Source organism: Oncorhynchus mykiss, chromosome 32, assembly GCF_013265735.2.
Source record: "Oncorhynchus mykiss isolate Arlee chromosome 32, USDA_OmykA_1.1, whole genome shotgun sequence".
Taxonomy (NCBI): Eukaryota; Metazoa; Chordata; class Actinopteri; order Salmoniformes; family Salmonidae; genus Oncorhynchus; species Oncorhynchus mykiss.
In genome coordinates, this window is record NC_050572.1 from 15,445,217 (window position 1) to 15,457,614 (window position 12,398).

The following is a 12,398-nucleotide window of genomic DNA, read 5'->3' on the forward strand; positions in this document are numbered from 1 at the left end:
TCATCTTAATTATCCAAAAGCTTTTACTTGAGCCCTGTATTTACTTCAAGTTTAAATGGCAGATCCAATAACAAGGTAATTGGGTAATCTAACGTCTGCTTCTAACTAGTTTTACTACATTGATCCATTACTACATTGATCCAAATCACTTGAAATCCCACGTTACTCTTGATTTCATCCTCGAAGAAAAACAATCAAATTCATGAATCCGGCGTTACCTCTGCAGAGCAGACGTGCTGTGTGACGTGGCAGAATGGGCGGAAGAGGTTGTTTGTGTTTTGGTTCTAGTAAAAGGGGAAGTTGCAAGAAGAAAGAAAAAGGAGGAGACGTGATCGGGGTTGTTGAAATTATTTGTATGTTCAACAATACGTATCTGTCTGCACTGCGACCTTTATTTTGTGTATAGACTCGTGTGTGGTATTCTGTGTTCGTCAACCGCCTGGCACTCAGGTATAGTAAGCAAATGGTGTGACAAGTTGTAGATTTCAGCTCATTAGTTGTCAACAGGCTAGGTTAGCTAGCTTGATATGCTAACATTGGCGTCTGATGAGAAATGCAAAAAATAGGCCGTGGCCCGGATTTAGGTCGGGAAGAGACCTAACAACGGTTTTGTCATTTAATCGTTCCGGTCAAAACCGTGTTCGTGATGCTATTTATTGGTTGTTTATCCTAGTTGTGTTGATCATGTGTGGACATGGGTTCGTCATACGCGTCTCCTCGCTAGTTAGCTTATTGAAAATGTAGTAAGCCAGCCAGCTCCATCATCACATTCGCAATCGGACTTGTTATGCTAACGTTAGCTTGCCACCCCGTCACCTAACTAGCTAACAGTAGCTGCTTAGCAAGACAGTCAGTAATCAGAGAGTAGGTAGGTAGCACACGTTAGCAATTCAGATGTTGATGTAGCTAGTTAGCTGGCTAGTTACCTGGCTTGCTAATAATCTAGCTAGCATGCTAACGTTAATTGGGTTAGCATTTGCTTCTATTTGGAAAATGGCGTACTCTCAATTTTCTAGCTAGATGCTGTGGCTTCGAAAATAAATCGAAGAGTAGGCCACGTTGGCTATGCTAATTTAGTACATTGTTAGAAGTTTGAACAGTCCATGCTAGCACTGCAGAGATTCATAACAGTGCTGGTTGAGTCACGTCCCACCTCGAAGGCAACAGCCAGTACAGGCCGTTGGCATTGCTGTCAGCCGATTACGCATGTTTACCTTCTAACGTCGCTATTATATTAGCTATATGTAAGCGAACATATTTACATTGGAAGGCAACACTGCAACGTCCTTGTGGAGTAGTGTTTTCCTCTATGACAAATTGTGTGTGTGTGTTTTGGAAAGTTTGAGGGGTACAATTTCAGCTCCGAGTGGGGATGTTACTGTGTGTACCGAAAGAGTTTGCATGGTTCTGTCAACTCTGTCAGTGGCAATGTATGATGTATTTGATGAGGGAAAATATATTTTAGTGAGCTCACATCCAGCCATCTGTGATACCATGCATTCAGAGACTGGGCTGGGTCATATTCAATACACAAAATGGGAGAAAACAGTTTAATACAGGGATATACTATCTGCTTGTCCAGTAAGAAAAGCTTGTATTCGTTTTCCGTTGCACAGTGTTTTGCTATGGTGTGCTCTTATTAATATGCCCCAGCTCTACAGCAAGGTTTGACTGCCAAGTCATGTTTATTTTGACAACTTGTTTTCAGGGCAGCCTGTCCCTCTCACTTTTCTTCTGTAGACAGGATCATCTATTCAGTTTCTACCTCCCTCCCACCATATATTTAAGGGCTAAGTTGATCTCTTTATCAGCAGAGTCTGGACACGTATATCAAGGTTTTTTCTCTTTCGAGAAGCATGTCCACCTCCATACTGTCACCTTGACTCACTTATGGAGGATATAGGCCAGGGTTAAACTACATGTCAAAACAACTTTACAAAAACATCCATATCTCTACTTCAAAGTCCTCCTATCTTTACCACATCTGACATAACCCTAGCAGAAAACATCATCAGAGTTGTGAATAATTGTTCCTTTTTTCCTTCTCTCTACTGCCGCCTCCAGCTGAAGCCCTGACAGCATAGTCAGACGTGCGGGACAAACACTGACCGGGGGATCTGACTAGGCCATGGCCAACAGGGGAGGAGCTACGAGACCCAACGGGTCTAACGCTGGTAACAAGATCTGCCAGTTCAAGCTGGTACTTCTGGGGGAGTCGGCAGTGGGCAAGTCCAGCCTGGTGCTCCGGTTCGTCAAGGGACAGTTCCACGAGTTCCAGGAGAGCACCATTGGAGGTGACCATCACTCATTTATGCACTTAAGCCAGGAACAGAAAAGTATCTATAGCCTCTTCTGGAAGTTTCTATCCCTTCAGTGTTATAAGATCTGAAGGAACCGGTTACGGAAGGAACCTCAGACTTGCAGACAATGGCGCAATAGGGACTATGGGTTGTTGTTGGGTCTGGACTGTAGTTATTTATTTATCCCTTCATTCATATTGTTGAATGTGTTTAGTGAGGTGTCCTGTTCTAATGCTTTTTAAAGTTCACGTCAATTATGTATTTGACAACTCTCTTCTCTCCTCCCCAGCGGCCTTCCTGACCCAGACAGTGTGTCTAGACGACACGACGGTGAAGTTTGAGATCTGGGACACGGCAGGACAGGAGCGCTACCACAGCCTGGCACCCATGTATTACAGAGGGGCGCAGGCCGCCATCGTGGTCTACGACATCACAAATGAGGCAAGTAGCATAATCTTGATAGGTTATATAACCAGTGCAACCAACCTTCCTTTGTTAAAATGATAATTGATCTCACATGCTTGGATATGTGGTCACACTGGTGATCCCTTCACGTTCCAGATTGAAAGTGAAGTGTTTTTAACATCACCATTTCCCTGGTACCATGTCTCATCAAATCAAATGTATTTATATAGCCCTTCGTACATCAGCTGATATCTCAAAGTGCTGTACAGAAACCCAGCCTAAAACCCCAAACAGCAAGCATACAGGTGTAGAAGCACGGTGGCTAGGGAAAACTCCCTAGAAAGGCCAAAACCTAGGAAGAAACCTAGAGAGGAACCAGGTTATGTGGGGTGGCCAGTCCTCTTCTGGCTGTGCCGGGTGGACATTAGAACAGAACATGGCCAAGATGTTCAAATGTTCATAAATGACCAGCATGGTCAAATAATAATAATCACAGGCAGAACAGTTGAAACTGGAGCAGCAGCACGGCCAGGTGGACTGGGGACAGCAAGGAGTCATCATGCCAGGTAGTCCTGAGGCATGGTCCTAGGGCTCAGGTCCTCCGAGAGAGAGAAAGAAAGAGAGAATTACAGAGAGCATACTTAAATTCACACAGGACACCGGATAGGACAGGAGAAGTACTCCAGATATAACAAACTGACCCTATCCCCCCGACACATAAACTACTGCAGCATAAATGGAGGCTGAGACAGGAGGAGTCAGGAGACAATGTGGCTCCATCCGATGATACTGGGCCAAACAGGAAGGATATAACCCCACCCACTTTGCCAAAGCACAGCCCCCACACCACTAGAGGGATATCTTCAACCACCATCTTACCATCCTGAGACAAGGCCGAGTATAGCCCACAAAGATCTCCGCCACGGCACAACCCAAGGGGGGGTGCCAACCTAGACAGGAAGATCACATCAGTCACTCAACCCACTCAAGTGACGCACCCCTCCTAGGGACGGTATGAAAGAGCCCTAGTAAGCCAGTGACTCAGCCCCTGTAATAGGGTTAGAGGCAGAGAATCCCAGTGGAAAGAGGGGAACCGGCCAGGCAGAGACAACAAGGGCGGTTCGTTGTTCCAGAGCCTTTCCGTTCACCTTCACACTCCTGGGCCAGACTACATTCAATCATATGACCCACTGAAGAGATGTGTCTTCAGTAAAGACTTAAAGGTTGAGACTGAGTTTGCGTCTCTCACATGGGTAGGCAGACCATTCCATAAAAATGGAGCTCTATAGGAGAAAGCCCTGCCTCCAGCTGTTTGCTTAGAAATTCTAGGGACAATTAGGAGGCCTGTGTCTTGTGACCGTAGCGTACGTGTAGGTATGTACGGCAGGACCAAATCAGAGAGATAGGTAGGAGCAAGCCCATGTCATGCTTTGTAGGTTAGCAGTAAAACCTTGAAATCAGCCCTTGCCTTGACAGGAAGCCAGTGTAGGGAGGCTAGTACTGGAGTAATATGATCAATTTTTTTGGTTCTAGTCAGGATTCTATCAGCTGTATTTAGCACTAACTGAAGTTTATTTAGTGCTTTATCTGGGTAGCCGGAAAGTAGAGCATTGCAGTAGTCTAACCTAGAAGTAACAAAAGCGTGGGATATCTTTTTCTGCATCATTTTTGGACAAAGTTTCTGATTTTTGCAATGTTATGTAGATGGAAAAAAGCTGTCCTTGAAACAGTCTTGATATGTTCTTCAAAAGAGAGATCAGGGTCCAGAGTAATGCCGAGGTCCTTCACAGTTTTATTTGAGACGACTTTACAACCATTAAGATTAATTGTCAGATTCAACTGAAGATCTCTTTTGTTTCTTGGGACCTAGAACAAGCATCTCTGTTTTGTCCGAGTTTACAAGTAGAACGTTTGCAGCCATCCACTTCCTTATGTCTGAAACACAGGCTTCTAGCGAGGGCAATTTTGGGGCTTCACCATGTTTCATTGAAATGCACAGCTGTGTGTCATCCGCATAGCAATGAAAGTTAACATTATGTTTCCCGAATGACATCACCAAGAGGTAAAATATACAGTGAAAACAATAGTGGTCCTAAAACGGAACCTTGAGGAACACCGAAATTTACAGTTGATTTGTCAGAGGACAAACCATTCACAGAGACAAACTGATATCTTTCCGACAGATAAGATCTAAACCAGGCCAGGACTTGTCCGTGTACACCAATTTGGGTTTCCAATCTCTCCAAAAGAATGTGGTGATCGATGGTATCAAAAGCAGCACTAAGGTCTAGGAGCACGAGGACAGATGCAGAGCCTCGGTCTGATGTCATTAAAAGGTAATTTACCACCTTCACAAGTGCAGTCTCAGTGCTATGATGGGGTCTAAAACCAGACGGAAGCATTTTGTATACATTGTTTGTCTTCAGGAAGGCAGTGAGTTGCTGCGCAACAGCCTTTTCTAAAATTGTTGAGAGGAATGGAAGATTGGATATAGGCCGATTTGTTAAAAAACAAAAAAAATCTGGGTCAAGGTTTGGCTTTTTCAAGAGAGGCTTTATTACTGCCACTTTTAGTGAGTTTGGTACACATCCGGTGGATAGAGAGCCATTTATTATGTTCAACAGAGGAGGGTCAAGCAGAGGAAGCAGCTCTTTCAGTAGTTTAGTTGGAATAGGGTCCAGTATGCAGCTTGAAGGTTTAGAGGCCATGATTATTTTCATCATTGTGTCAAGAGATATTCTACTAAAACACTTGAGTGTCTCTCTTGATCCTTGGTCCTGGCAGAGTTGTGCAGACTCAGGACAACTGAGCTTTGAAGGAATACGCAGATTTAAAGAGGAGTCCGTAATTTGTTTTCTAATAATCATGGTCTTTTCCTCAAAGAAGTTAATGCATTTATTACTGCTGATGTGAATGCCATCCTCTCTTGGGGAATGCTGCTTTTTAGTTAGCTTTGCGACAGTATCAAAAATACATTTTGGATTGTTCTTATTTTCCTCAATTAAGTTGTAAAAATAGGATGATCGAGCAGCAGTGAGGGCTCTTCGATACTGCACGGTACAAACTTTCCAAGCTAGTCGGAAGACTTCCAGTTTGGTGTGGCGCCATTTCCGTTCCAATTTTCTGGAAGCTTGCTTCAGAGCTCGGATATTTTCTGTATACCAGGGAGCTAGTTTCTTATGAGAAATGTTTTTAGGGGTGCAACTGCATCTAGGGTATTGCGCAAGGTTAACTTGAGTTCCTCAGTTAGGTGGTTAACTGATTTTTGTCCTTGGGTAGACAGAGGGAGTCTGGAAGGACATCAAGGAATCTTTGTGTTGTTTGTGAATTTATAGCATGAGTTTTGATGTTCCTTGGTTGGGGTCTGAGCGGATTATTTGTTGAAATTGCAAACCTAATAAAATGGTGGTCCGATAGTCCAGGATTATGAGGAAAAACATTAAGATCCACAACATTTATTCCATGGGACAAAACTAGGTCCAGAGTGTGACAGTGAGTAGGTCCAGAGACATGTTGGACAAAAGTGGAGTCGATGATGGCTCCGAAAGCCTTTTGGAGTGGGTCTGTGAACTTTTCCATGTGAATATTAAAGTCACCAAAGATTAGAATATTATCTGCTATGACTACAAGGTCCGATAGGAATTCAGGGAACTCAATGAGGAACGCTGTATATGGCCCAGGAGGCCTGTAAACAGTAGCTATAAAAAGTGATTGAGTAGGCTGCATAGATTTCATGACTAGAGGCTCAAAAGATGCAAACTGCATTTTTTTTTTTGTAAATTGAAATTAGCTATCGTAAATGTTAGCAACACCTCCGCCTTTGCGGGATGCACGGGGGATATGGTCACTAGTGTAGCCAGGAGGTGAGGTCTTATTTAACACAGTAAATTCATCAGGCTTAAGCCATGTTTCAGTCAGGCCAATCACATCAAGATTATGATCAGTGATTAGTTAATTGACTATAATTGCCTTTGAAGTAAGGGATCTAACATTAAGTATCCCTATTTTGAGATTCAATAATAACAGGAATGGAGGAGGTCTTTATCCTAGTGAGATTGCTAAGGCGAACACCGCCATGTTTAGTTTTGCCCAACCTAGGTCGAGGCACAGACACTGTCTCAATGGGGATAGCTGAGCTGACTACACTGACTGTGCTAGTGGCAGACTCCACTATGCTGGCAGGCTGGCTAACAGCCTGCTGCCTGGCCTGCACCCTATTTAATTGTGGAGTTAGAGCCCTGTCTATGTTGGTAGATAAGATGAGAGCACCCCTCCAGCTAGGATGGAGTCTATCACTCCTCAGCAGGTCAGGCTTGGTCCTGTTTGTGGGTGAGTCCCAGAAAGAGGGCCAATTATATACAAATTCTATATTTTGGGAGGGGCAGAAATTGAGTTGTGAGACTCTGCTGTAGAGCTCATCACTCCCCCATACCTGGGAGGGGGCCAGAGACAATTACTCGATGCCGACACATCTTTCTAGCTGATTTACATGCTGAAGCTATTGGTGATCTCTGACTGTTTCATCCTAACATCGTTGGTGCCGAATTGGATAACAATATCTCTATACTCTCTACACTCGCCAGTTTTAGCTTTAGCCAGCACCATCTTCAAATTAGCCTTAACATCGGTAGCCCTGCCCCCTGGTAAACAGTGTATGATCGCTGGATGATTCGTTTTAAGTCTAATACTGCGGGTAATGGAGTCGCCAATGACTAGAGTTTTCAATTTGTCAGAGCTAATGGTGGGAAGCTTCGGCGTCTCAGACCCCGTAACGGGAGGAGTAGAGACCAGAGAAGACTCGGCCTCTGACTCCGACTCGTTGCTTAATGGGGAAAACCGGTTGAACGTTTCTGTCGGCTGAATGAGCGACACCGGTTGAGCATTCCTACAGCATTTCCCTCCAGAAACCGTGAGAAAGTTGTCCGGCTGCGGGGACTGTGCCAGGGGATTTATACTAAAGTTACTATCTGTACTTACTGGTGGCACAGACGCTGTTTCATCCTTTCCTACACTGAAATTATCCTTGCCCAACGATTGCGTCTGAAGCTGGGCTTGTAGCACAGCTATCCTCGCCGTAAGGCGATCGTTCTCCTGTATATTATGAGTACGGCGACTGCAATTACAAGGCATCCTGTTAATGTTACTACTTAGCTTCGGCTTTTGGAGGTCCTGACGAACCATGTCCAGATAAAGCGTCCGGAGTGAAAAAGTTGAGGGAAAAACCAAAAATATAAATGGTAATTAAAAAGTAAAAACCGTAAAGTTGTCAGGTAGCAAAGTGAAGGAGACGGAACCTGCGATGGTAAAAAAAAAACACCCTGTTAAGAACTTTGTTTTTTATATTATTTTTTATTTATATTGACTTTCAATGTTAGAACGCTTTTAAAAAAAAATGTTTTATTGTCTCTTGTCTCAGGAGTCATTTGCGCGGGCCAGGAACTGGGTGAAGGAGCTGCAGAGACAAGCCAGCCCCAACATTGTCATCGCCCTGTCTGGCAACAAGGCTGACCTCGCCAGCAAGAGAGCCGTGGACTTCCAGGTGAGTCCTCCAAACACCTGTACCTGTCTGGTGTCACGATAACACACCGTTGTGTGTCTGCGTTTGACAGGCAGTGACTGTCTCTGACATGGTTGTTTTTCCCAGGATGCCCAGTCATATGCAGACGACAACAGCTTACTCTTCATGGAGACGTCGGCCAAGACGTCTATGAATGTGAACGAGATATTCATGGCTATTGGTAGGTTCCTCTAACCTTGTGACACACATCACTTACTGATGTGTAATTGAATAGGGCTCTGCACACTCAAATACTCACTAAATACATACTTAGACATGTATCAAGGAAATGTGAACTAGCAGGATGTTTTGATCAAGCGATCCTCATCAGTAGCTGGCGTTTGAAGTTTTTTTGTTTGTTTTTCTTCCATCCTCTAGCAAAAAGATTGCCCAAGAGCGAGCCTGCGGCCACAGGAGCTAACAGCGGGCGGAACAGGGGCGTCGACCTAACGGAAGCCGCCCAGCCAACTAAGGCCCCCTGCTGCAGTACCTAAAGCGAAATCCCCCCCCCCCCACTGCAGTAACTAATGTGATGACCCCCGCCCGCCCAAAACTCTCTGATCTGCAGCAATGAAAAAAGATGCCCTTTGAACCCCCTTCTCATTCTACCCTTCTCCTCCTCTCTGCAGTAACTAATGCAAAGCAACGCCCTCATCTATAGTTCTCTCAACGACGCCCTGCCCCTCCCTCTCCCCTACTGGTTCTGCTGTTACTAATTGAGACACCTCACACCTTCCTCCTTCTTTTCTGAAATTAGTGCCCGCCTTCCCTACCTCATTCTTCCTGACTATTGGCAAGCAGCAGGACTAAGGGACGGGGCAACTGGTGGTGGTCTCATCTCCTGGGTATAGCTACAGACTATCGCTCTGTGTTTCTAACACAATCTCTGTCCTTTCTGTTTGTTTTTTTGTTTTGTTTATTTTTTTTTTTAGTGGGAATTATGGATGCATGTATCACTACATGGCCTAACTTGATGATGAGAAAAAATCTGTGTTAACTTTATTCAGCGGCACAAAAACATATATTTGAGAGGGAGAGAGGCTCCAAAGGTTTGCGAGGGCTAATTCTAAAGAAAAGACTGTTTAGCAGTGGTCTTGGGTTCCTTCTAGTTTATTTCTGTTGTTCTCTGTCTACCCTTATCTGTCTCTTGAGTAATGTATTCATATGCTTTGCCCACTAAACCTTTAGTAGCGCTAGTATAGAGTTTCTCCCTTCTGTCTCTCTTTGTCCCATCCCAGAGCCTTGCCTGCTTCTAATGCTCAGCCCCAAAGCAAACCCTAACCCCTTAGGTACTTCATGTAGGTCTAAGAGGATTTGAGATCTAAACAATCGGGTGAACATTCCACCTAGCCTATCGGAGGGCATGGTGGAGCGATCCCCATAATGCTCACACCTATTCAATTCTCTCAGGTCTACCTAAGGGGTTAGAGGGCAATTTGGGATTGGGCATAGCTGTCCTAGTGGCATCGTGCAATGGTTCACAGTATTGGCTCTGTGATTTCTTCAGTGTCTGCAAGGACCTTCACACTGCAAAGCAACCTGCCTCCACACCCACCCTAACCCTACCTATCACCACCTTACTACCCCCAACCCTACCTGCTATCACCACCTTACTCCCCCCAACCCTACCTGCTATCACCACCTTACTCCCCCCAACCCTACCTGCTATCACCACCTTACTCCCCCCAACCCTACCTGCTATCACCACCTTACTCCCCCCAACCCTACCTGCTATCACCACCTTACTCCCCCCAACCCTACCTGCTATCACCACCTTACTCCCCCCAACCCTACCTGCTATCACCACCTTACTACCCCCAACCCTACCTGCTATCACCACCTTACTCCCCCCAACCCTACCTGCTATCACCACCTTACTCCCCCCAACCCTACCTGCTATCACCACCTTACTCCCCCCAACCCTACCTGCTATCACCACCTTACTCCCCACCAACCCTACCTGCTATCACCACCTTACTCCCCCCAACCCTACCTGCTATCACCACCTTACCCCCACCAACCCTACCTGCTATCACCACCTTACTCCCCCCAACCCTACCTGCTATCACCACCGTACTCCCCCCAACCCTACCTGCTATCACCACCGTACTCCCCCCAACCCTACCTGCTATCACCACCTTACTCCCCCCAACCCTACCTGCTATCACCACCTTACTCCCCCCAACCCTACCTGCTATCACCACCTTACTCCCCACCAACCCTACCTGCTATCACCACCTTACTCCCCCCAACCCTACCTGCTATCACCACCTTACCCCCACCAACCCTACCTGCTATCACCACCTTACCCCCACCAACCCTACCTGCTATCACCACCTTACCCCCACCAACCCTACCTGCTATCACCACCTTACTACCCCCAACCCTACCTGCTATCACCACCTTACCCCCACCAACCCTACCTGCTATCACCACCTTACCCCCACCAACCCTACCTGCTATCACCACCTTACCCCCACCAACCCTACCTGCTATCACCACCTTACTACCCCCAACCCTACCTGCTATCACCACCTTACCTGCTATCACCACCTTACTCCCCCCAACCCTACCTGCTATCACCACCTTACTCCCCCCAACCCTACCTGCTATCACCACCTTACTCCCCCCAACCCTACCTGCTATCACCACCTTACTCCCCACCAACCCTACCTGCTATCACCACCTTACTCCCCCCAACCCTACCTGCTATCACCACCTTACCCCCACCAACCCTACCTGCTATCACCACCTTACCCCCACCAACCCTACCTGCTATCACCACCTTACTCCCCCCAACCCTACCTGCTATCACCACCGTACTCCCCCCAACCCTACCTGCTATCACCACCTTACTCCCCCCAACCCTACCTGCTATCACCACCTTACTCCCCCCAACCCTACCTGCTATCACCACCTTACTCCCCCCAACCCTACCTGCTATCACCACCTTACTCCCCACCAACCCTACCTGCTATCACCACCTTACCCCCACCAACCCTACCTGCTATCACCACCTTACCCCCACCAACCCTACCTGCTATCACCACCTTACTACCCCCAACCCTACCTGCTATCACCACCTTACCCCCACCAACCCTACCTGCTATCACCACCTTACCCCCACCAACCCTACCTGCTATCACCACCTTACCCCCACCAACCCTACCTGCTATCACCACCTTACTACCCCCAACCCTACCTGCTATCACCACCTTACCTGCTATCACCACCTTACTCCCCCCAACCCTACCTGCTATCACCACCGTATGGCATCGGGCCTCTGAGACTTGTTCACATGTTCACCTTACTGAATGCCAAGTCTCCAGACCCCTTTCCGTCCTGACCTGATGGTCTCTGTCCGAGGGTGGGGTTACATCCGGATCCATTCTGGTTACAATGTCAGCTGATGTTCATTACGTCTCAACATGTAATGGATGAGATTAGGTCATGGTTCAGGTTATGAGGCCTGTCCAGGTGTAAACAAGATGCTGACTGGAAGGCAGCTGTTTTCCACTTGGAGAGACAGGGGAGCATGATGAGATGACCTCTGTAGGTGTTGAGAGAGGGGAACATGGTGAGGTGACCTCTGTAGGTGTTGAGAGAGGGGAACATTGTGAGGTGACCTCTAGGTGTTGAGAGTAGGGAACATGGTGAGGTGACCTCTAGGTGTTGAGAGTAGGGAACATGGTGAGGTGACCTCTAGGTGTTGAGAGTAGGGAACATGGTGAGGTGACCTCTAGGTGTTGAGAGTAGGGAACATGGTGAGGTGACCTCTGTAGGTGTTGAGAGAGGGGAACATAGTGAGGTGACCTCTGTAGGTGTTGAGAGAGGGGAACATGGTGAGGTGACCTCTAGGTGTTGAGAGCTTCTTCATTAGGAGCCAGCTGACACTGTGGCCCTGGGTGTGTCCCAAATGTCACCCTATTCCCCAAATCGTGCACTGCTTTTGACTAAAGCCCTGGTCAAAAGTAGTGCACTATATAGGGAATAGGGTGCCAATCAGGATGTCTCTCTTTGTCATGGTCACTATTCCTCCCCTGTTCTTTAGGAAGTGCTGTGTGTGTGGGGTTGTGTGTACACAGAGGGAGACTGGAATGTTTGGTGATAAAACATCCTCAGAGACAACAAACACA

The 12,398-nt window shown here is 46.7% G+C and overlaps 1 protein-coding gene across 2 annotated transcripts; it reads left to right on the top strand.

Moving 5' to 3' along the window:
• The first annotated feature begins 230 nt into the window (after nt 1-230).
• LOC110487983 (ras-related protein Rab-5A) lies at nt 231-9,936 on the top strand. Of its 2 annotated transcripts, none has more exons than XM_021559916.2 (6): nt 231-353; nt 2,065-2,294; nt 2,590-2,741; nt 8,122-8,244; nt 8,350-8,443; nt 8,641-9,936. In XM_021559916.2, exons 2-6 carry the CDS (start codon nt 2,129-2,131, stop codon nt 8,754-8,756), a joined length of 651 nt encoding a protein of 216 aa, XP_021415591.1. In that variant the 5' UTR covers nt 231-353; nt 2,065-2,128; the 3' UTR covers nt 8,757-9,936. The 2 variants fall into 2 exon arrangements, with proteins under 2 accessions (XP_021415591.1, XP_021415590.1); XM_021559915.2 differs by having other exon boundaries at nt 270-450.
• The last annotated feature ends 2,462 nt before the right edge of the window (nt 9,937-12,398 follow it).